This window comes from Podarcis erhardii (assembly GCF_964252035.2).
Source record: "Podarcis erhardii genome assembly, chromosome: 8".
Taxonomy (NCBI): Eukaryota; Metazoa; Chordata; class Lepidosauria; order Squamata; family Lacertidae; genus Podarcis; species Podarcis erhardii.
In genome coordinates this window covers 20759642-20784528 of record NC_138499.1, presented here as the reverse complement: position 1 = coordinate 20784528, position 24887 = coordinate 20759642, and the positions used below count along the sequence as shown (strand labels likewise).

Genomic DNA, 24887 nt, shown 5'->3' with positions numbered 1-24887 from the left:
GAAAGAATAAGACTCACACCCACTGTCCAAGTATATATAAATCTAGTGCTCATACACAGCAAATTTGATTCTTTTTTAAAATAATATCGAATGGGAGCTTAGATGGTAGGGTTTTTTAGCAATTGTACTTGGAAGTTTAAGCGATTCCTTTAAACTTTAAATTAGATTTCTATAGCTTCTCATGAATTGCTAGCTTTGCTGCCTTGAACAAAAACCTTTTACAAATCCAATTATAAAGATAGACAACCAGTCAATTAAAAGTAGCCAATTTTATTCAAATCAACATGTGCTGCAAAGTCCACATAATTGCCACCTCTTCAAAACAGTACATAATTAAAGTTCTTATCAAGTTGTCTTTCTTCCCGAGAAGTGTTTCAGTAGAAGCCAGAGTCTTGAGTAGCCCAATTAGGTGCCTTTAAAAAGAAGAAGCAAATTTGAAAGTCAGGACACAAAGTATTTGGGCATTCAAAGCCAATAAAAACTAATCATTTGGAAAATATTTCTAAATCTGCTTTAGTCAGAGTAACACACATTGCTGTGGATAACTTTAGCAGTGTATACATGAATCTACTTTCAAGAACATTAGGACACTAGACTTTCTTCTTGGTTGTGGTGTCCACCATGTGGAATGCTCTCCCAGAGACCAAGGGAGCAACGGCTGCAGGGGGGGTTTGTTGCCCATTGAAAACACCACTCTTCATGCAGGCTTTCCATGACCCTTAATATTATTAATGCTGCTTTCTGTGATTTGTACTGATTATTGCTTCTACTGGATTTGTTACTCTCTCTCTTCTTTTTTTTTTACTCTGAATCATTTTGGTATTTCTTTCCATAAATAAAAAGTAGTATAGTAATCTTTTAATAAATAAATAAATAAAATAAACCTATTCCATATTCCAACCCTAGAGACAAGCAAGTTATATTTAACCATCTCACTGTAATCCTTTATGAATTTCCATTTTGGAGATTTCTACTTAAATTAATAATATACTGGCATGACAACATGGACTTACCTCAGCCCTACCGCCTAGGTTCAGTTTTTTCTCAATGTTCATAGCTAACATCTGACTCCGGAAAGACAAGCTTTTGGTCTTTTCAATCACTTGTTGATAAGGTGATACTGCATTGTTTCCCATAACAACATGACCCTACAAAAAATATATACACATATTGCCTCAAATGCTGAAAACAGGTTTTTTACGAGATACAAAAATTACAGGGTATTATTTGCCTTCCTTATGGAAGGAAACTTATGGGCATACACATTGATGAAGATTTTATTTCCTTCATATTTATGTCATTAATGAGCAGGGTTGCCTTTAACTTTCTAATACTCTTGATGTTTAGCGAATGTTACAAAATCCATCTCACCCCATTCTATACTTGGTAAGCATGCACAGGGCATATGTAAGTTTTCTAATACTGTATTTATCCTTCAACAAAATTCTGATCTGCATCTCAACCCATCCCTAAATGTCCCAATGAATTTGGGACAAGAGCTGAAAACAGGTGAACACTGAAAAAAAGCACACTTTCTCCTGGAGATTTTGGTCTAGCACCAAATCTCTGCTTAAATGCAGAGAGTCCTAACACATGAAAATGTGGGGGGGTTGGGGGGTGGGAGGAGACAGTGAGACTAGGAAGATGCTGAAAGTAATTATAAAGTGCTTATCACATCCTTGATCTTCTATGCCCTCCCCCAGCTTCAATACCTACATTATGAGCAAATTCAGAGCAGGTTAACAAGCTGAAACATAATGCATCTACACAAAACAAAATAATAATAGAGGCAAATCAAATATGGCCAAAATAATCAAATCCATTCATCTGAGATTGTATCTAAAATGGCAACATCCATGCATAAGGCAGAAGTAGCAGCAGGCTTGGGGAAACTTATAGGTTGGCATAAGTCCACAAACTTCAGGAAAAGCCCTGTAAAGGTGGTGGGGCAGGGCGGGAGAGAACACAAAGCAGCCCAATAAGAACTGAGGATGGTCAAGAGTTCATGAAATGCAGAGCCTGGCACCCTGAGCAGCATTTTGTTGCATGCCCCAGGTCTACATCTAAAATATTCATCTAAAGTCACCCACTCCATGCATCTTGGAGTGGTGTACTCTTGTTCCTCATTTAAAAAGTGCTAAATGTCATTTTAGTATAAAACACTGAGCTGTAGGGCCATGGAGGAGGGGAGAAGATAGCTGGAGTCAGCAAGAAGCCCTTCAGTAAAATCCAGTTAGGCGACAACTGTATTAAGAACAACCAAAATGTCACAGAATAAGTGACCACATTTTCAAAAACATGGAACCCGTGGCCTTCCAAATAATGGGACGACCACTGCCATCATACTTGACCATTTGCCATGCTGGCAAGTACTGAAGGGAGTTGCAACAGGTTCCCCATCCCTGGGCTAAATGTTACTCAATGCAGCAGCAGAGGGGGGGAAAGCCAACAAAAATACAGAATTAGGCAGGATACTGTAGCCATGAGATCTTGCAGCTAGTAATGAGTTTTAAGAGTTCCCCTTAATAAATCAGATTATGCCGTGGAATGCAATGGGAAACCTACCAATTTTGAATCTATCTTGGCATCAAGCCTTGCGTTCCGAATTAAATTCACAATCCATCGCTCAGCTTCTTCAGGGGTCATATTTAACTTATCTGCCAACATACTGAAGAAGAAGAAAAAATACACTTAATAAAGTTTGAAACATTAGAGAACATGCTAAATAATTGTAAATAATATGCCTGATGAGTCCAGCATCTTTGCAAATTTTGCAGTGTTTTAGTCTGTTTTAAACACTGGTATTCTAACAGCTGACAGCAACAAGAGAGGGATACATAGAAAAGCGAAAACACCTTTTTGCACCACAGAATATTCTAGGTTAAAATTCATCCCAACACATATAAAGGCCCTTTAAATTTAGCATCAGGGAGACAACTGGCCGACTGTTTACAATTCATAAAGTTTGATCCACTGTGGACTCATCTGCCCATTTACACTACAAAAGAAAAACAAAACAACCGAGAGGTATTCATAGAAATAAGCTGATGTTATTGTGTGAAACACTTCACTGTCCATCTGATTCATGTTGAGAGCAGCTAATAACACAACCCTTTAGAAATGAGCGAGATTCATAGATCATTTCATGTACACTGTTTAAAAACCATGTTACACTAGTCACAATAGTTTAAATTTATGAAGGAGAAGGCCAATTATAATGGGCCAGAAATTAGAAGGAATTAGATTTGGTTAGGTAAGTAGCTAATCATTAGGACAGCAACACACACTATAAAAGGACTCTCTACACTACTTTTCATTTGCTAAATGTCTGCCTGCTTTTTGACAAAGTAAACCATTGCAGGGATGGGTTTCATGTTAATTCAATTAGTAATAAAGCACTGGGCAGATGGCATTTCTATGTGTTGCCTCAGAACACTTGTTCCCAATATCTGAGAGTCAGACATAGGTTTGTAACAATATGATCGCTCTTTCAAGGAGGTCACTTTATGTCCAATGTTTTCTCAGTTTCTTATTCTTTACAAGAGCCAGCCCAGATCTGCTGCTTTGTCAACAGACACTCTGCAGATGGCATTTCCTGTGGCTTTCTAATAAGTTTTGGGCTCTCTCCTTTTTGGTGCTTCATTTCCTTGAGAATTATAAACTTGAAAATTCCCCTAGCTGCTGGACTTCAGAAATGCTCACTGTTTCTAACCTGAAACCTGGCCAACATGCTACACTGGAACCTCTGTTTTAATCATTCCCTAATGCAATCTCTGTCTACATTCTACTGAAGTTTAGTTACTTTGCCTTCTGGCTGCCTGTGTTAAGACAACATACTTTTAAGTTATTAAATTTGCAGGATTATTCTCTCAGCCGTGGAACTTCAGCTACCCAGTAATTTGTTAAAAGTGTTTCCCCCTCCTCAGGTTAAAATCCTACACATGAGACATCTTGCTTCAAACTAATGGTGGTTGTGCATTGGCCAGTGAGCTCACACAGTATCACTGAAAGGGCAGGACTGCCCTCACATTTTTCTGCTTGCCCCTTCAGATGTTCAAATTTGTTGTCTGAAGAATAATATGAAAGACCATATGGAAACAGTAACTCTGAAACCAGATTAGGCATATTTATTAACGAATTTTTATCCTGGTCCCTAATATTGAGGTTCCAAACTGAACTGCTAATCAGTTTTAATTATGTTATCTCATTTTAGAAAAATATCTCATACTCCCTCAATAGTTATTCAGAAAACAGTTTTAAATATATTGACTGAGCTATTTATTTTTAGGTGTGGGGTTGTGTGAAAATTAAGGTTTGATCTGTGTCTCTTTGGTTTGAGGTGCTGTACTGTTGTTGAAAACAAATTGTACCATCCATTGGGTTACAATGACTAATCAAGCAAGAAGACTCAGTCAAACGCACTTCCTCCCTGAACTGCACTGATTTATTCATATTTCTTCCCCAACAGTCATGTCTATATACACTTAATAGCTTCAATCACTGCTCTTGTCTGAAGCCAGGAACTTAGTGCAGAGGAACTGCACTTTTAAGTTTGATCCTAACAGGTCAGCATGATGTGGCAATTTTGAGAGAAGATCTGAAATTCACATGTCCAGCCTCTCACACACTGGCTGACTATAATGGTGAAGATGAAAGAGAAAACTTTCAGGATGTATGGTTTATGACTTCTGCAATAAAGCTCTGAAATATTTAGTAGAAGGCACCACACTTAATGAGACATGGGTATCTCTGCTCTCCCTTCCTGGTCAGGGCCACTAATATGTGCCTACTGACACAAACAAGCACACACATGCAAGTTAAGATGAGCAGATAGTACTTTCAAAAGTTTTGTCGGAATGATACCCTTTGGGATCATAATGGCACAGAACAAGATTTTCTTTCCATTAGTTTTTCAGAACATTGAAGGCACTTAACAAGTCTCCAACATCTAAAATAATTTTTACTCACTGCTCCTGTAGGTAGCCCACAGTGATGTCAAACTTTCTGTGTTGTTTTTAAAGGTATAATCAGTTGTTTCTGAAATATACTGCTTGTATATTTGATGGGTGGGCTGGTTTCTTTGCTGAATTTTAGATCTGACAGTAGTTCTTATGGTTCCCATATGTTGTTTCAGATTACATCAATGTTTAAGGCAGTTTTTCCCAACCTTTGGTCTCCAGCTGTTTTTGGAATACAACTCCCATCATCCCTAAGCTAGCAAGACCAGTGTCAGGAATGATGGGAATTGTAGTCCGAAATCAGCTGGAGACCCAACGTTGGGAAACACTGGTTTAAGGTGTCATGCAACTCTTCTTATCTAAAATGTTACTGTTGTATCTTTGTGGCATTTCTAGGATACAAACCACTGAGATTTCTTTGAAATATGAAGTAGTATACAAATTATTCAAATAAATAAAACAAGGACTTGCAACTGCACAACTTCAAGGCCCTTTATCCCTTCAGCTGCTCCCTATGGGCTAGAGGGAAGAACCCAGATCCCTGGATGAAAGCTAGTTTCAGGGCGCCATCACCCCTGGTTTAGTACGATGGCTGAATGTTGCCATACTGTTAGTTCTTTTTAGCTTACAATTCAACCACTACTGAAGCAACTTCATGACATTATCCGTTAAGTACAATGTGTTACCAAACTAAGAGAGTTTTCCTACTGAGCTTTTAGTTTTCTTACTTTATGCTGATGCACTGATGGATGCGGCAGAAAGTCTCAAATATAAAGAGACGAGCATTCTCAATGAAGTCTTCCAGACATGCCACCAAGAAGAAATCATTCACAAGGACCTGCAAGAAGCCATACAGGAATTAAAAGGGTGAGAAAAACGCCAAAGCTCTGACAATCACTCAGTTATAAACGCCAAGCCCTTAAAAATATCCTGAAAGGAAAGGTAAAATTAGGACTGTGGATTCACAGTATGAAACATACATACCCTTACCTCAATTAACCCCTTGAATTCTCCCACAGACCACTGGGAGAAAGAAGTAAAAATACCCTTCAAAACACTGTACTGATGAGACTGAGGAAGTTTCCAGCTCACCTAGCCCCAGACAATCTAGTGTTAGCCTGCTGAGGTTGAAGATTAGATGAGCAGGATGCTAATCATGCAGCCCCAGATCTGAGCCATCTCAGATTTGTTGTTATTGGGGCACATTTTCCCAATATTCCCAGCTCTCTCAAACATTAATTGACACTTTAAACAAGAGATTATGAAAACATGGAGGTTTTTGTTTTTGGGCAATATAATGAATCCGTGGCCAACATATAGGCTCTTTGTTATTAACAAGTGTAATCTTTAACAAAACTCTTACCGATTCACATTCTCTCAGCTTTTTCTGAGCTCCATCAAAGTCGAAGTTCACATACAAACACTCTACAAACTCTGTTATTGGGTCCTTATAGGTATAGGATTCCTGTATAGTGAAGAACAGTTGTGTGATTAACGCCAAATTCTACCCCGAAACATTTGTATCAAAAAATCACTTATTGCTAGAGTCTCCAACTTGGCAGCAATGGGCACCACAGAACTCATCCGAATTATAATAAGCTCTTTACAAGCTTTTGATGTTGCTCCTAAAAACAAAGTTTCAACTTGGTATAGGTGCTTCCAGGTGGCTTGTTAATTGAGCAATCATCCTGATTTGTTTGCAGAGAGATTAGATCCTATTGCGTCAAATCAAGTGCTATCCCATACTTTCCAGTGGATTTTCCCATTACTTCTTGTATCATAAAAATTCTGATCTTTTGAGGAAGCAGTTTTGTTGTGCCAGACCTCCTAATCAGTGATAATTGCACAACATGAATTTGTTGGCATGTGACTGATCCCACCCCATAATAGCAACAGTCTGGTAAGGCGCTCAGCCTCTGTTCAAATACAGTCATACTTAGGAAGTAGGCATTTTATAATTAGCAGTATGAGCACAGTATGCCTTACCTGCTGAATAACCTTGACTAAGTCTTTCAGCACTTGCCTACGTTTCCGAACATCTTTGTTTGTTATTACTGCTGTAGTCAGATATCGAAGAATATGTGGGCACATTGTCTGAATTGCATTAAGATACCTGCACAAGCAGAATGTTTTGTAGAGTGAGAAGCAGAAATTTTGAAGGAAATGAGAATATAAGAAAACTCAGGTTCTTCACCTGCCAGAAAGTCAGAAGAGGAAAAAGCCTTGACTACTGGAGCTCCAGCAGTTTTTATAGTAGTAGCAGTAGTACAGTGGTGCCTCGCAAGACGAAAATAATCCATTCCGCGAGTCTCTTTGTCTTGCGGTTTTTTCATCTTGTGAAGCATCCCTATTAGCGGCTTAGTGGATTAGCGCTATTAGCGGCTTAGCGGCTAAATGGCTTAGCGGCTATTAGTGGCTTAGAAAAAGGGGGGGGGAAGCGAAAAAAGTCACAAGACTCGCAAGACGTTTTCGTCTTGCAAAGCAAGCCCATAGGGAAATTCGTCTTGCGAAGCGCCTCAAAAAACAGAAAACCCTTTCGTCTAGCGGGTTTTTCGTCTTGCGAGGCATTCATCTTGCGGGGCACCACTGTAGTAGTAATTTATTACTTACACCACACCCATTTGGCCAGGTCTCCACAGCCACTCTGGGCAGTTTATGGGCCAACTCTGGGCCAACATAATATTAAAAACACAATAAAACATCAAACATTAAAAACTTCCCTAAACAGCTTTTGTTTTCCTCATCCCACAAAAAAACAGGAAAAAGTAGGAAGCTGCCAGTGTCTCTTACAAGATCCTGTGCTCTGGCATTTGCCCATAAATGCTGATCCTTTTGTTTATATTTTTATCCTCACTGAGAAAGGCCTGTTTTTACATTAAGGGTGGCATTCAATTTAAGTTTTACTCCCAGTAGACCCAGCAAAATTAATGGACCAACTTAGTAATGTTCATTAATTTCAATGGTCCTGCCCTGAGTAAAACTAAGTTCAATATTAGTTACAGATAGGTAGCCGTGTTGGTCTGCCATGGTCAAAACAAAATAAAAAAATTCCTTCCAGTAGCACCTTAAAGACCAACTGAGTTAGTTCTAGGTATGAGCTTTCGTGTGCATGCACACTTCTTCAGATACACTGAAACAGAAGTCACCGGACCTTTCTATATAGTGAGAAGGTGGGGAGGGGTATTACTCAGAAGGGTGGTGGGAATGGGTGATTGGCAGATAGCTGCGATGAGCCTGTTGACGACTCTTAACGACTGCAATAGGTCTAACAGGAAAAAGCAAGGGGTGAGAAGGTGAAAAATGGCTTTGTCATGTATAATGAGATAAGAATCCAATGTCTTTATTCAAACCAGGTCTCTCCATAGTTTTAAGTTTGGTGATAAGTTGCAATTCAGCAGCTTCTCTTTCCAGTCTATTTCTGAAATTCCTTTGTAATAGAACAGCTACTTTGAGATCTTGTATAGAATGTCCTGGGAGATTGAAGTGTTCTCCTACTGGTTTTTCTGTCTTGTGGTTCCTGATGTCGGATTTATGTCCATTTATTCTTTGGCGTAAGGTCTGGCCTGTTTGTCCAATATAGAGAGCTGAAGGACACTGTTGGCATTTTATGGCATACACAATGTTAGACGATGAGCAATTAAATAGTCCCGAGATGGTATGTGTGATGTTGTTGGGGCCAGTAATGGTGTTGTCCGGGTGTATGTGGCAGCAAAGTTGGCATCTGGGTTTATTGCAGGCTCTGGTGCCAGTGTCCGTGTTAAGTCTGGTTATAGTATTATTGTGGGTTAGGAGTTGTTTAAGATTGGGGGGCTGTCTGGAGGCAATGAAAGGTCTTCCTCCCAGAGCTTGAGAAAGAGAACTGTCATTGTCCAGGAGAGGTTGTAGATCTCTGATGATGCGTTGTACTGTTTTAACTTGGGAGCTGTATGTGATGACTAGAGGTGTTCTGTTATTTTCTTTTTTGGGTCTGTCTTGCAGCAAGTTCTCTCTGGGTATCAGTCTGGGTATCAGATCAACAGAGCCAGACTGATACCCAGAGAGAACTTGCTGCAAGACAGACCCAAAAAAGAAAATAACAGAACACCTCTAGTCATCACATACAGCTCCCAAGTTAAAACAGTACAACGCATCATCAGAGATCTACAACCTCTCCTGGACAATGACAGTTCTCTTTCTCAAGCTCTGGGAGGAAGACCTTTCATTGCCTCCAGACAGCCCCCCAATCTTAAACAACTCCTAACCCACAATAATACTATAACCAGACTTAACACGGACACTGGCACCAGAGCCTGCAATAAACCCAGATGCCAACTTTGCTGCCACATACACCCGGACAACACCATTACTGGCCCCAACAACATCACACATACCATCTCGGGACTATTTAATTGCTCATCGTCTAACATTGTGTATGCCATAAAATGCCAACAGTGTCCTTCAGCTCTCTATATTGGACAAACAGGCCAGACCTTACGCCAAAGAATAAATGGACATAAATCCGACATCAGGAACCACAAGACAGAAAAACCAGTAGGAGAACACTTCAATCTCCCAGGACATTCTATACAAGATCTCAAAGTAGCTGTTCTATTACAAAGGAATTTCAGAAATAGACTGGAAAGAGAAGCTGCTGAATTGCAACTTATCACCAAACTTAAAACTATGGAGAGACCTGGTTTGAATAAAGACATTGGATTCTTATCTCATTATACATGACAAAGCCATTTTTCACCTTCTCACCCCTTGCTTTTTCCTGTTAGACCTATTGCAGTCGTTAAGAGTCGTCAACAGGCTCATCGCAGCTATCTGCCAATCACCCATTCCCACCACCCTTCTGAGTAATACCCCTCCCCACCTTCTCACTATATAGAAAGGTCCGGTGACTTCTGTTTCAGTGTATCTGAAGAAGTGTGCATGCACACGAAAGCTCATACCTAGAACTAACTCAGTTGGTCTTTAAGGTGCTACTGGAAGGAATTTTTTTATTAAGTTCAATATTGTCTCCCATCAGTTAGAATCAACTGATCACAGATCAAATCAAGCTCTCGTTGTAATATTTGAACCCTGAGGCAAGTTTACCAATCTAACCATCAGCAAATAATGTTTTTGAACTCTCTATAACAAGTAAGACTATTGAGCAGGAGTATACAATTTCAAGCACACATCATAAATATTTTAAGTTTAAGCTAGACGGCAGAGTTGGTGGTAATATTTGGCTGCTTTTCAGTTTGTTGCAAATTCAGGACATTTCCTTAATGGGAATACTATGTTATTATGTTACTTAAAATTGGTTACTCTCATAAAACATTATCAATTTCAACGAGGTTGTACTGTATGCTAAATGCTATAGGAATGTTTGTAGCTACTTTTACTTGTTGTTTTTTCATGTTTTGTTTCTGTTGCCATTCCTCCACCCTAGGCTGCACTGGAAGGAAGGGCAGAATGTAAATCTAAATCATCATCTCAAACCAAATTGTGAGATGGTAAATGATATACACTAAATTCCACACAAATTTAACCTCCTAAATTGTAATATGGTGTTGCACAAAATATGAATTCAATGGCATTAGGCAAAAACAGTATTCCAGAACAAATCAGGATTGACTGCAGATGGAAAATGGGTGCAAACTTAAGTGGAAACAGTTGCCATCATAATAAGAGTGCAATAAAATTATTCGGAGTAGAGGTTGTCCGAGACAGTTCAGTCTTGAGATTAATTCACGCATACTGTTTGTCTATAATGCATATAATGGCTACAACAGATGAATCATATGTCCTTGAAAAACACTAGAAGATGGCAATGAATCAGTGCATTACCTCATGCAACACTGACATCACCACCCAACTACACTGAAATAGACTATACTCTTAAAATTCATTGTGGCAACTTTAAATGTAATACAATATCAGAGACATCATGCCAAGATGAAGTTACCTATGAAATAATGCCTCTTCCAAGTTTATGGTAGTTGCCACTAAAAGGATTGTACCTGTAATATTCAGCCCTTCAGTATTTGATGCATCATAGTACAGCAGAAACCTTTAAACTTGGCACATCAAGTATCAAATTGCTAATCACATAGCTAAGTTTCTACGGTAATGTAACATGAAGCACTTTCTATTAGTACCTTTCATTTTTGTCAAGAGTTATACTTAACTTCATAAATGTAATCAAATTTCTATTCAACTCCTTAGATTTAAGAGTTTACTTCTGTTTCCTAAATGTCTGGGCTTCACATGCTTCTAGCCAGATTCTATGCATGTTTATGTAGACATACCAATTTTAAAAAGTGTAATAGTATATGGAGCTATACTGTAGCCTCAAAACCGTGGAAAGGATACAACACTACATTTCAATTCAAAGGCATAGAACAACCTTCTAAAGTATGTAGGAATGTTTAACATCATCAGGGCAGAAAACTGGATTACTACATTCTTACACATCCCCTTTATTTTTGTAGGTATATATCAACTCACTGGGGCTGATAGAGAAAAAGATCAATTATGTTATCTCTGCCTTTAGGATGGTTGAAGAAAACGAAGAGAGACCAGTGAATGAGCCATGTTCTCTGCTGAAGAGACTGGAGAGGAGAGCTGACGGACTGAAAAAATAGAAAGGTATTTTACTGAACAGTTTACATTTACAGTATTTTAGTTCTTGGATCCTAAGTAAAGTTAAGTTTAGAGGGACGTTCCCCCCCCCCCACAGCAAAATGCCCATTTTCCAGGATAGTCTCCACCCCTGTGAATTCAGAGGTAGCAGTGGCTACAGGGGGTGGAAGGGACAGAAAACTCTCATGTAATTTTTATTATTATTATTATTGATAATAATAATAATAATAATTTATTTAATAATAATTTATTTGTACCCCGCCCATCTGGCTGGGTCTCCCCAGTCACTCTGGGTGGCTTCCAACAAAATATTAAAAATACAATAAACATCAAACATTAAAAACTTCACAGTTATCCAGGCATAATGGTTTTTAATTTCTCCCTTCTAGCCCATTTTAACCCAAGATTTCTGAACAATCTGAATTTGACTCAATGGGCGTGCCAAAAGAAACTAGCCATATAAATTGCCACTTAGCTCTGGTGAGCAGTACATTGGTTATAAATTGTGTTGGGCTGCCCTGGGAGAGATAAAGCAACTAACTGATGATGATGATAGTTGAGTGGCAAAACTCATCAGTTATTTCCCCCACTGCCACAGCACTGAGCACAACTTCCTGGCTTTGGAAAGGCAGAAAGCCAATTCTATGTATTCTGGCCTCCAATTGTTAGTAGGCTAGACAACAGAGTCCCAAGTACAGGTCCTGTGTGACTATCCATGAGCCACCATACCAACCAGGAAAAATCATTCAACATAGTGCCCAGCCAGTACCGTAACTCTGCATACTACTGCCTCCTCTGCCTGCAAGCAATAGCAAGGAGTTGCTGCAAAACTGCAGAGGCACAGCTCACGATGCCACCCCAGGAGAGGTGGGACCCACTCCCTCTGCCATCACAACAGCTTCCTGACATTACACAGTTGACAAAAGTCAGAGGCAGCATGAGTTCTGAAATGCTATAGTGGAACGGTATAGTTGAGCAACATGTTTTGCATGCAAAAAATCCCAGATTCAATCCTTAACATCTTCAGGTCAGCCTGGTAAAGGTGCCTGTCTTAAACCCTTCAGAGCCTCTACCACTTACAAGTAGGCAACCTTTAGTTCTAGTAACCCATGGTAATACAGTGGTACCTCGGGTTACATACGCTTCAGGTTACAGACTCCTCTAATCCAGAAATAGTACCTCAGGTTAAGAACTTTGCTTCAGGATGAGAACAGAAATCATGCTCCAGTGGCGCGGTGGCAGCAGGAGGCCCCATTAGCTAAAGTGGTCTTCAGGTTAAGAACAGTTTCATGTTAAGAACGGACCTCCAGAACGAATTAAGTACTTAACCCGAGGTACCACTGTATGAGAACAGAAATATGCCCTAAAAAACACTCTTTCTACACAGATTTTAAACTTTTATTGTATCTTGCCACTTGCTACTCCCCTTCTGAAAGCCAGATTCCCATTTCTTTTAAGCAATAGGGAATCATCAACAAATCAGTTGATTTAGCTGACTTCCCAGGCACACCATGAAAAAGTTGCCTAAAAAGAAAGACTCCAAGAGCACTGCTAACCATAACTATTTTGAGCAAAATGTGAAGTGATATTAAATATTTGCCAACATCCACCAGCTGCAATTCCTCTTCCCACACCAGCTATCTGTCAATATGTAAATAAAAATAAACTCACATTATTGTCAATTGTCTCTTTCAATCTTGTAAGGTCCTCCATGGCAGCATCCCAGTTCTGCATCAGAATTTCAGATGCCAGCTTTCCCCAGAGTGAACTCAAAGCATTTCTATCTGTTGATGGAACCTGTTTTAAATAAGTGAATCCAATTACAATAACCACAATAATTTAATACTTCTCTAGGTCAAACATTTTGATTAGAGACTTGCTGGCACCAGTAGAGAGAGAATATGCCACTGACATGCTTGTTCCACAATTTTGGGAGAATGAGCTGTGTTTCATTTAGCAAATCAGTTTTGATTTTCTAGGAAACAATCAGCAGCACTAGGCATTTCCAAGGAGATTCAGCTGGAGATTTTAAAAACCAGGAAAGCCTGGAGAATTGGCAGCCACAGCTTCTGCACAGAACTTTCAATACAAGCAATAAGGATTCCTTTGTCAACAATACTTCAGTGTAGTTTGGGGTTTCACGCACTAATTTAAAAGGGTTTAAAGCTTAACTAATAAAACCACCAGCTCTACAGAAAACCTCTGCTAATCAGAATGAGGAAAATCTATAGCAGACTACTATAGTCTAGAGTAATGGCTTGTACAGACTGCTTAACAGGGATGGCTATGGGGGTGTCATGACCCTTTCTGTAATTTCAGCTTAAGATATCATTATATAATAGAGAACTCGTAGAATTACAATATGCACCCTTACAGCTGAGCATGGGTTGTTGCAACACATTTATTCTTTCTTACTATTTATAAGACACCCTGTAACACAAGTCCACATTTGTGGCAAAAGAAAAAAATACTGTATACTGAATTTCAAGTGAGGGTCAACCAGCTTTAGCTGACACAGGGCCAAACTGCAAGTCATTCAGAGAACAACACTCTAGCCTCAAATTCATTACAGTGGTACTTTCATAGCATGTGTTTCTCAAAAATCTCACTTATCAACAAATTTCTTCTCAAAGACAAGTAAACTAGCTTCTTTCAAAACATTGACAGTTGCATATTTAACCATTATTTTAAAATCTACAGAATATAACTGAAATTCTGAAAGACTGAAGAGAAAATACCTAAGAAATTCTTATTTAAAAAAGAAAGAAAAGTTGGATCAAGCACTGCACATTGCCAGGTCTCCCGAAACTGGATTTCCTCTGCCCTTGAAGTTTCTGAAATTTGAGCATCAACTACTGCCTCATCAGCTACCTCATTACCATTATACTTCCATCCCAGTAACAAGCTTTGTCATTTAACTGAAAGCTGTGCTCAGAAAGATCAGAGAGACTAAATTTGTTGGGGATATCAAATAATGTCATTCATACACACTCCAAAACCCTCAAATAATATTAGAACCATACGTATTTTCATCCCCGTTAGCTGAGGGTGGGGAAAGATGATGACATTACTTTGCTCAAGTTTGGGGCACAAGGTCATACATGCCATTTTTTACTCAGCTCTGCACAACTTCAGTTGGCACTGCATAGTAACCTATTTTCAGGTAAGGCTATATTAGAGTAGACTAGCTTCAATATGTCAGTCTACCCAACCATTAATTTTTCCATTTCTAAACAGAATAAAACATTCATTCAACCAGCCACAAAAAGTTCACGGCCCTAGATTTTCTCTTACTTTATCACCACACAAAATGACATGAATAATCAACTCTTCATGTTGTTCTAAGTTGCTGCATTTGTTAACTATTGGTATAAGCCCTTTCCAAAATACAATACTACTACTCAAAGTCTTTCATGATATTAAAAGGAAAGACTGACAAAATTCTCAAAAGCAACCACTAAATTCAGCATTACCAGCTAATTCCTTCACTTTAGTTGTGCCTCAGTACTTTTCTGTTTCTGTAATTAATTTAGAAATTAAATATTCTGCTATTTATTTTATGTTTTTATTTATTTCCATACATTTAAGCCCTGTTGCCAGCCCAAATGATACCTCAAAGCAGCTTATACAATACATACAGCAATAAATTCACAATGAAATAAAACAGTATTAAAACAGTGAAGCAATAAGCTACAGTCATAAAAAATAAATCATCCCCATCTGCATACATATTCATCAAGGTAAAATGAGAATCTGCAACAGCGTTGGGGCTAGATCTCACTGGCTGGACTGGTGTGGTATTTGAAAGCCAAGTCAGCATCTAACTTTTCATGTTGCAGTTACAAAGACAGGACTCAAGTGAGGTAAAGACTAAGTTGATTGCAGCAGTGCCATTCTAAGAAACAGTTTTGTTTCTCTTTAGGCAGGAACACTGTTTGAATACAGCTGAGTTGAAAGAATAAGATTTCCAACTTGCTCTCAAAAATCACACACAAGGAACAGTGATTTTGCCAATAATTTAGAGGTTTTGCTAGAAAGTCTCTACCCTGAAAGGAGGAATTTATATTCATATTAGCAGTCTCAAAATTAAAAGCAAACTCATATGGATGTCCAATTTGGGGCCCACAAACTTTTTAAAGGTATAATCTTAAATTATTTATATGCAGAAAAAAACTTACCAATACTCTAAAGAAGTACAGGTATTCTGCTGCTCCTGAATAGTTGCCACATTCATACTGAAATTTTGCATACCTGTAGAGTGTATCTAGATACTCTTGCCTAAACTGCAAGACAAACAGAACAAATATCAAAAATGTTTCAAGAAATTGCTTTGGAGGGAGTTCAGTCTTGCCTAAATATGCAGCGTAATAATGTAGAGGCAAAGTTCTGAGGGCACAAAATTATTGATGGTGGGGGCTCATGAATTCTCCCCAAGTGCAAAGCCACCGTAGCAGGGAGCATGGTGGAATAGAACCTATTTCTCAAATATACCAGGTTTGTTTTTGTTTAACTTGCAGGAAGTCTGTTACATTGCAGAAACATTCAAAAAGTTATACTTCAACCACAACAATGAAGTCCTCATTCTGTGCATGCTTAGACAATGCTGAAATGGACACAATCTAATTAAAACTTGACTTTGTGAAAAGGTAGAATGAGATTTAATCAGACTTGCCATTAGTAATGTCAGCCAGCACTGACAACCAGAAACTGTTCCCAGGTGACTAGATTGTGACTCAGAGGCCTCAATTTCCCCTTTTAAAAATTCACTTGACATGCCCAGTTCAGTGCTGACTGAATTCTCATCACTTATCTAGCCAGAAGATGTCAAAGCCTTTAGTTGTATTTGCCAGACGGCTTTCCAGCTTGCATGCCTTTTGAACCAATCAATACACAGGGTTGTATCTAACTAAGTCATACTCAGAGTAATTCCTTTGATTTCAATACCCAAATAGAATGGTTAACTTATGGCCAATGGAATTACTCTGCTCCCACTAAACAGACATCTCTCTCCAGCTCACACTGTGAGACTAAGCATTAAAATAGCTACTCACCATAAGTTTAGAACCATTGCATAAAAGAGGTATATGATTTTAATATTTATCTGTGCTTTTATAACCCGCCCTGGGACCACTCAGTATAGAAGGCAGGCTACAAATACATACATCACAGAAGGACACAATCAATCACATGACCAGTTTTCACATCTGAAGTCCATTTATTTTGCATCATGCATACTTAATTTTACAGATTTAATAATTGATACCTACACCATGTTTGTCAGCTAAGTAGTCAAATAGCATCCGACCATCCCTGTAATAAAGAAGAGTTCACTGTAGTGCTATAAATCACACAAAAACATTACAGAGATAAACATTTCTGTTCACTGAAAGCAAATTCATTTTTCTACATTTCATATATGAACAAGTGAATTAGTTTTCACTCAAGGCCAACTCCCACATTGCTGCAGCATGCATTTTTGCATGCCACCGGCTGGGTATTATTTAACTTTCAGTAATATGGGCACAGGGTCCAATAACCCTCCTCTTCTTTTATGGAGAGTGTAAGGGCAATATCTCTCTGCCTTTGACAGCATCCTATTATGTCCCGTCACTTGTAATCCTTTTTCCTCTGCAGTAGAAATCAGCACCTGTCACCTCTTAACCAAATACAGCCTTTTAGGGGGTGGTACCTAGCTCTGCAATCCCCAAACCAGATGCTTTAAAAAAGGGTATGGAAATAATGGCAGATGCAGCAGTGGCACTTTCTATCCGGTTACCTCACAGACATGGAATATAGACATCACCATTATCATATGTACCCCACCCATCTGACTGGGTTGCCCCAGCTGGGTTGCTTTTAACATAATATACAAAACAACAGAACGTAATAATAGTTAATCATTTTTCTTTTCACTGAGTACGACCTCCATTTTGGCTTTTAAAAGGTAGAAGGGGACTTAAAGCACAATCCCAATGATATCTACTCAGTAATAAGTCCAACTGAACTTGATTAAGCTTACTCCCACATAAACAGGATTAAGGCTACACCCTTAGCAAGTAGAGGTACATCGATGGAAGATTGGGAAAAATGATGGAAGACTGAAATAAAAGTTACTGCATGTGTGGCAATTAAAGAAAATTATGTGAAAATGATGTATAGATGGTACCTAACTCCAGTAAGATTAGCAAAAATGTATAAAAATAGAGAAAGTAAGTGTTGAAAATGTAAATCAACAAAAGGGACATTTTTTTTATATGTGGTGGGATTGCAAAATTGTTAAGAAGTACTTGGAAATGATTTATAATGATTTGAAGATGTTCAAAATAACATTTGTTAAAAAACCAGAAGCTTTCCTACTAGGTATTTACAGGAGTGGATATGACAAGACCGCAAAAAGACTTAGTCATACCTCATGTTACATCCGCTTCATGTTACGTCCTGCAGCGACCCGGAAGTACCGGAAAGGGTTACTTCTGGGTTTCGCTGCTCACACATGAACAGAAGCGCAAAATGACGTCATGTGCATGCAGAGAGGCGGCAAATCGCATGTTGCGAAAGGGCCTCCAGAACGGATCCCATTCGCAACCAGAGGTACCACTATATTACTGCACAACAGTGGAAAGAAGTAGGTGTCCCAGCTAAAGAAGACTGGCAAGTGAAGTTAATGGAATATGCTGAAATGGCAAAATTGACTTTGAAATTAAGAGGAAGAGATGAAAAGGAATTGAAAGAAGATTGGGAGGACTTTATTGCATATATACAGAAGCAATGTACACAGGTTAATACGTTAGCAGGATTTTAAAAAGACTTGTAAAGACATTATGCCTGGACAATAAGTAATTTTAATGATTTTATCATTTAAAATGGAAATGTGGTATGATGATAAACAATGGAACCAGGGAAGGAAATGGGGGAAGTCAACTCTACGTTTTTCTATGTTTGAATATGCATTGTTGCTTTTATTTTTTGTTGTTTTTTGGAAAATTAATAAAAAAAATTTTTTTAAAAAAGTAAAGGTACATCTTAGATCCTAAGGCAATGGGATACGATTCTCGAAATATCTGAGTTACCCTGTGCAACCTTTCCCAAATGTTTCTGGCTGCAACTCTGAAGAGCCCCAGCTAACATAGCTGTGGTGGGCCTGATGAGAACTAGAGTCCAAAACATGTGGAGAGCACCAGATTGCTCTAGTCTAGAGAATGATACATGATTAGCTAAATGGAGGTTTAAAGACTCATTTTCCCATGTGGAATACATGCCAATCTCTCTCATCTGAAAGAACTTTCAAGTTAAGAATTTCAAGCATGTTTGAATTAGGTTTCACAAATTAAAATCAACAGAACATCAGCTGCACATAGGCAGAACTATTTCCATTTCTAATCTAGACAATAAGCCATCCTAGTGACTACATAGGCTACAAGCCTTCGTACACTTACATGGTATTTACAATTGGGAGACTTACTTCTGAGTAGGCATGCATAGGATTGCACTGAGGCTCACGCAATTAGAAGAGCAAACTTGAAAAATTATCCAATTACACTCAAGTAGCAATTCTGCAAATTTTTGCAGGAATGCAACATCCAAGAGCATTACCTAGTAGATTGCATTTGCCGTGTAGTTTCTGGGTCTTCAAACATTTTGACAATAGGTTCAGTTTCTGCCTGAAGCTGTTTTAGCTGTGCAACAACTGTGGTTCTCTTTTCACGCAAAGCTGGTGAGAAAAACAGAAAAACTAAGTTAAGTCATCTATACAAAAAGTTCTGTCAGCAATAGTCAAGCAAGCAAGATAATACTGTGCACCCTAGAATTCTCAAATTTTATTCACCTAGGTCCTAATCAGTTAGACACAATTGATTATTAGCTCAATAAAATCATTTGTTTAAATGTATCTTGCTACAACTGATTGTATCTCAGCAGAGTAGCCCACAAGATTCAAGAAAGAGATCTAAACACCCATTCTGAATGCAATGAGGAAAAGTGAAGTTTTCAAATGGGCTCAGACAAAACAAGCAACAGCCTGAATAAATCAGAAGTACTACTTGCTTACTAAACTTTTAGAATATTTATGGTGGCCAATTTTTTTGAAGGGTGGAAAAACCTTGAATATAGCAGTTTAGATGTTTGAACACTTGACTCCAGCTCCACAATGCTACTAATAAATGTTTTAGGCCATAAACATTTTATTGAAGAGTTTGGATATAAACTCAATCTGTGCATTGAGAAAATGAATGTGAACAGATTTAAGTGGGAACATTTTAGACCAGAAAGTGTGACAAAATCCCTGTGACAGATAGATCCAGGCAAATTCAAGAGACGTTTTCCAGGGAGCCCCAATATTCCACCAATGTGCATCAAGTCTCACCTCCTACCCCACTGCATAAAGAAGAATGACTTGCCTGATAAGGAAGGCTCCAATATAGATGAGCTATACCCTGTTTTAGGGAAATCTTGTCATTAAAAGAAATATGGAAGTAGAAAAGAACCATCTGGTTAACACCGATTCTTTGTAATATTTACATAATTCTAACTGAAGGCATGTCAACTTTGACAAGTGGGGAAAGGAGTGGGACATTCTTCTAGTCCTTTCTCATTCCCTACTCTTATTCTCTCCACCCTTCCATTCATCACTGAGGTCACTGCCTCTACCACAGCAAGAGATAGGCCAGAGCTGTTTTTTCAATGTGGCCCTTCCCCACGCCCCCAAAGCAGACATAAGACTCTAGGCCTTGAGGACAGACAAATGCCATCTCCCTTTGTCTTTTGTCTTAGAATCTGTGTTCGGATGGGAGAAGGCACGCAAACCAGTTCCTACAGTGGGACTCAGAAGCCAAAAACATTAAAATATATGAATAGAACTGGAAAAGAACTTTGATAGAACAAAATGACATTATTTTTTAAACAAACAATTTGGATTTAGTCAACATTAAAGATCAGTATATGATAGTAACTTAAAGTCGTGGGCTTTATTATTTTTAAGGCACGAGGGCTAACTGTAGATCCTGTCACAGTTTTATTTGTAAGTAGATAAGCTTACCATGAGGAATATCATCAGAATAAAGGTTTTTGTAGACATCCATAGCAAAGTCCACCATATTGGTATCACTAAGGAGATCCAGTTTTCCTTGAAGTAGTTCCTTTTCATTGTATATCTGAAGAAATAAAATAGTAATGGTTTTAAATGAGATCATGCTCCAATGTTATTGGCTTATAGATTATATGGTATAAATATATTTCCAATCCTAAACAGAACTATCAAACTGACTGAACAAGGGTATTTGAGGTCCAACAGACACCATCTGCCCTGTGGGGGGAAAGTAGAGCCTGAGGGAGGGAGGTGAAGACAACATTAGACCTTTATCCAGCCAGAATGTGCCCTCCTCACCTGGCCAATTTTACATGTTAAATCATTTGAGTCCTTTAAAATTCTAAACTGCCTTGGGTGCCTTGGCAGAAAGATGATATATTAATGTAATGAATAAATTATTTGCTTCAAGTACCCCAAGAAAAGTTTTATCCAAAACTCAAGAGTTTTTCAAGAATGATTTCTTCTACTATTTTTCCATTCAACAGACATTCTTGAAATGCCAACTAAATACTTTTAGAATGTATTGATTCTAATAATAACAGGAGTCAGTTTATTCAAAACAAGGCAGGCACAAGTGCATCAACAGAGTTATATTTTACTGGAACAACTTGTATTTGACAAATAACTTGCAGGTATTCAAGCTAAACTAAATATAAGTACACCCTTTCTCCAAGTCAGTCAAATAAAGGACACTATTATCCAAATGTCCTTATATAGCTCTGTTCCAAATGCCTTGATACAACTCTTCTACCTTTGCATTTCATCAGCACATAGACAAACCAATATTTAAAAGTACTTGATGTCATCTACTGTTCACATGGGAACATAGAAAAGTTTTTCATTCCAACTACAATCGTCATCAGAATCGACTTCTCCGAACTGAAGGCTCAGAATGAGATCAGTCTTAAATTTTGTATTAAGCTGGTATATTGATTAAAGTTGCAGGAATGTAAAATTTTAATAATGGGGCAGGGAACCTTTGACCACTTTACTAATTTCATCTGGCTACAATCTGTTTTTCATGCCTGACATCAGTGTGGGGCATTAAAGTATTCAAAGCATTTCAGAGATTTTGTCTTGCTATAATCCTTACTTAACCCCTGCAAGATAGGTTTGTAATACAGTGGAACCTCGGATTGTGAATGTGATCCATGCGGGAGGCACGTTCACAACCTGCAGAGCTGCGTCCGCGATTCAACGCATCTGCGCAAAGTGCAATTTAGTGCTTCTGCGCATGTGCCGAAACCCAGAAGTAACCCGTTCCAGTACTTCCGGGTTTCGGCGTGTCCATAACCCAAAAACACACAACCCACAGTGATCGCAACCCGAGGTATGACTGTACTAGTCACATATTGCAGAATGTTGGGGGATGAGGGGTCCTAGGACTGAAAGAAGGTGTCAAGGTGGATACAAAAATCAATGTTTTTTAAAAATAAAAATAACTTTTTATTTAAATCGGATTTTTAAATTTAAATCGATTTTTTTAATTTAATTTTTTAAAAAAATAAAATGCTTTTGGAGGAAAAATCTTTCTAAAGATAGTTTTCTATTTAAGTTACATTATAGTCCAAAGGCTATTCATCAGGAAATAAGGATTTGTTTTAAGTTTTTCATATGTGCTAAAACTCAGTCTAATTTTTTTTAACCATTTAACCACATCAATTAACAAACATGGATACATATGCTATAATGTTATTGTTTTAGTTAAATTGTTTAAGTTGTTATTAAGCAAATGATTATTTTTCTCCTTCCAATAAAGTATAGCAGAAAAGTTGTCCAAATATAAACAGTTAACTTATTAAACCTCACAATAATTTCATAATTATCTGTCTTTGTAGTTCAAATGGTATAACCAAATCAGTAATTTTTGATATAACTGTAAAAACTACTCTGAAAATTTATTATTCCAAAAATGAAACCTTCATCTGGTTGTAAATACTAAGATTATACCAGCAAAAATGATTTAAATCATTTTTTTAAAGAAAGACTCAAGTCCACCCTGGAAGGTCTCCAAATGAGTTTAGAGCAAAGGCAAAAATCAAACTGGAAACTTATATGTTTCCTAACTAACATGCCACAGCAGATCTTGTGGGCTGCATCAAGTATTGTGGTATTTCATAAGGAAATGCTAGTCCAGTTCCATTCGAGGAGCATTCAGGCAAACTATTGACGGGAAACACAGCAGGGCATAATGCACTTCATTAGTTTCAGAGTACTTTCCAAATCATGAAAGTAAAACTAGCACTTTACATATATATAGCCTTTCAAGCATTCAAAAGCACTTCATGTACACTAACTGGTTGTAATGCTTGCAATAACCAAGTACGACAAATTATTTATACTTCTTACACACAACCATTCCTCCTAGTCACAGGTGGCTAACAGTTCATAAAATGATACATAGATGCAGAAGCCTAAAATGAAATTACAACTAATACATACAAATTTAAAAAAACAGCAGCAGCAAACAATGTACTCTCTCAGCAACAGTGTGCAATTAACTAACAAATGCCAGGCAAAATAAGGTTTTAAGGTGGCACCTAAATGCCATTTATTCAGGGGACAATATTATGTCAATCAGAAGGAAGTTCCATAAACAAGGAACTGTCACAGAGAAGGGACTGGCTTGTGCCACCACTCCAGAATTCTCACTCAGCAGCAGCAACATCAACTCTGCAGAGCTTAACAAACAGGTCGGGCCATATTCAGAGGGGCACCTCGTCAACTATTTGGATTCTAGATTGTATTTGGCGTTACACACCAGTACAAATACTTTGGATTGGGCTTGGGGCCTAACATATAGTCTGTACAAAGTTCTCAGAAAAGTTCTCACGCTTAGTTAAAGTTAATCCTTCAGGACAACCAAGGCAAACATGGTCCCACAGTCTGATCTGAACCAAGACTGCAATGTGGCTAATGATCCAAGTCATCCAAAATGCCATGACCTTCTCCACTCACTGCCCCTGGAAAGGGGATAATTGTGACTGGACTCTCATCCACATTAATAAATGTGTTCATCTTTAAGGCATCAGGTACCTTGCTTAATTTAAGTAGAATGGGTATCTGGGAGGAAGTGACTTCTACAGTGTATATGTTTGTGTGCGAGCGCCTGTCATACGGGGGGGGGGGCGGGGATCTGTGATGTGCGCATGCCCTTGCTTAGGAGCTTCACCCCAGCATTCAAGCTCTCTTCCTAAGGCAGCCTAGTGCACACGATGGATCGTAGCTGTCAACTTTCCCCTTTTTTAAGGGGAATTCCCTTATTCTGAATAGGATTCCTCGCAAGAAAAAGGAAACGTTGACAGCTATGCTCCCCAATTTTCAAGCACATTTGGCATGGCCTTCATAGGCGCGCTTCCACAGAAGTCGCATGTATTCAAGGGGCACGTGAAGCAGAAAAGGCTTCGATGCCAAAACGGAAGCGCGGTTGGGGTTGGGTTAGGATGAGAGAGAAGGGCCGTGCACTCTGCACGTGCACAGAGAGCCCTTCTTGTTCTATAGCCAAGCCTGCGGGTCCTTCCCTTCCCTTCAGCCAAAGGGCTTTTATTTTATTTGTTTTATTTTAACCCCGCCGAAGAAGCTGTTCTGACCGGGCGAGGCGCGGAACCCCGACCAGCGCGGAGAGGCCTCCTGGGCCTCGGCCTGGCCTGAGGCGGGGAAAGGGAAGCGAGGGGGGCTCCCGGAGACGCTGCCCGGCTCACCCCCTCACGGGCCCCAGTATCCCCGCGACTCGAGGGAAGCTCACCTCTTTGACGGAGAGGAACTCGAGGAGCGGGAACACCAAGTGCCGGTCCAAGAAGTGCGCGATGCGCGTCGTCAAGTCGTACTCCGCCATCTTGGGCTCCAGGCCGCGAGGGAAAGGCGGGGCTTAGGAGCGCGGCGTCAGGCACGCCGCGGGTTAAGTGCGCACGCGCGGAATGACTCAAGCCCGCCCTTCCGTACCGGCCGCTCCCTGGCTGAGTCAGGGGTGTATGAGCGTCGTGCCGCGGGGCAACTCCTTCTGCGCACGCGCAAGTTGAATTCCTGTTCCCCCACCCCCGTACGTCATATTTTTCCTCCTCCCCTTCCAGACCTGGCTCCGCCTCCTCCCGCGGCTGCCTCTAAGAACACATGGACCCAGACGTTCGGCTCAGTTATGCGCAGGCGCAAACTAGTTTTGTTGGGATTCAGGGAGTGTTGATGCTGAGGCTTCTGAGTCGTACGAGGGGCGAGTCCCATCTCACCCACCGACA

General features: G+C 39.2%; 1 protein-coding gene across 1 annotated transcript; it reads right to left on the bottom strand.

The window, feature by feature from the left end:
- Nucleotides 1–254: 254 nt before the first annotated feature.
- On the bottom strand, nt 255–24559 carry EIF3E (eukaryotic translation initiation factor 3 subunit E). The gene is made up of 13 exons (XM_081874492.1): nt 24401–24559; nt 20605–20719; nt 19164–19281; nt 16838–16880; nt 15749–15853; nt 13242–13367; nt 11436–11560; nt 6945–7071; nt 6322–6423; nt 5687–5796; nt 2566–2668; nt 1014–1148; nt 255–413 (listed from the first exon to the last, which is right to left on the bottom strand). The coding sequence occupies exons 1-13, from the start codon at nt 24488–24490 to the stop codon at nt 375–377; spliced, it is 1338 nt and encodes a 445-aa protein (XP_081730618.1). The 5' UTR covers nt 24491–24559; the 3' UTR covers nt 255–374.
- Between the last annotated feature and the right edge of the window lie 328 nt (nt 24560–24887).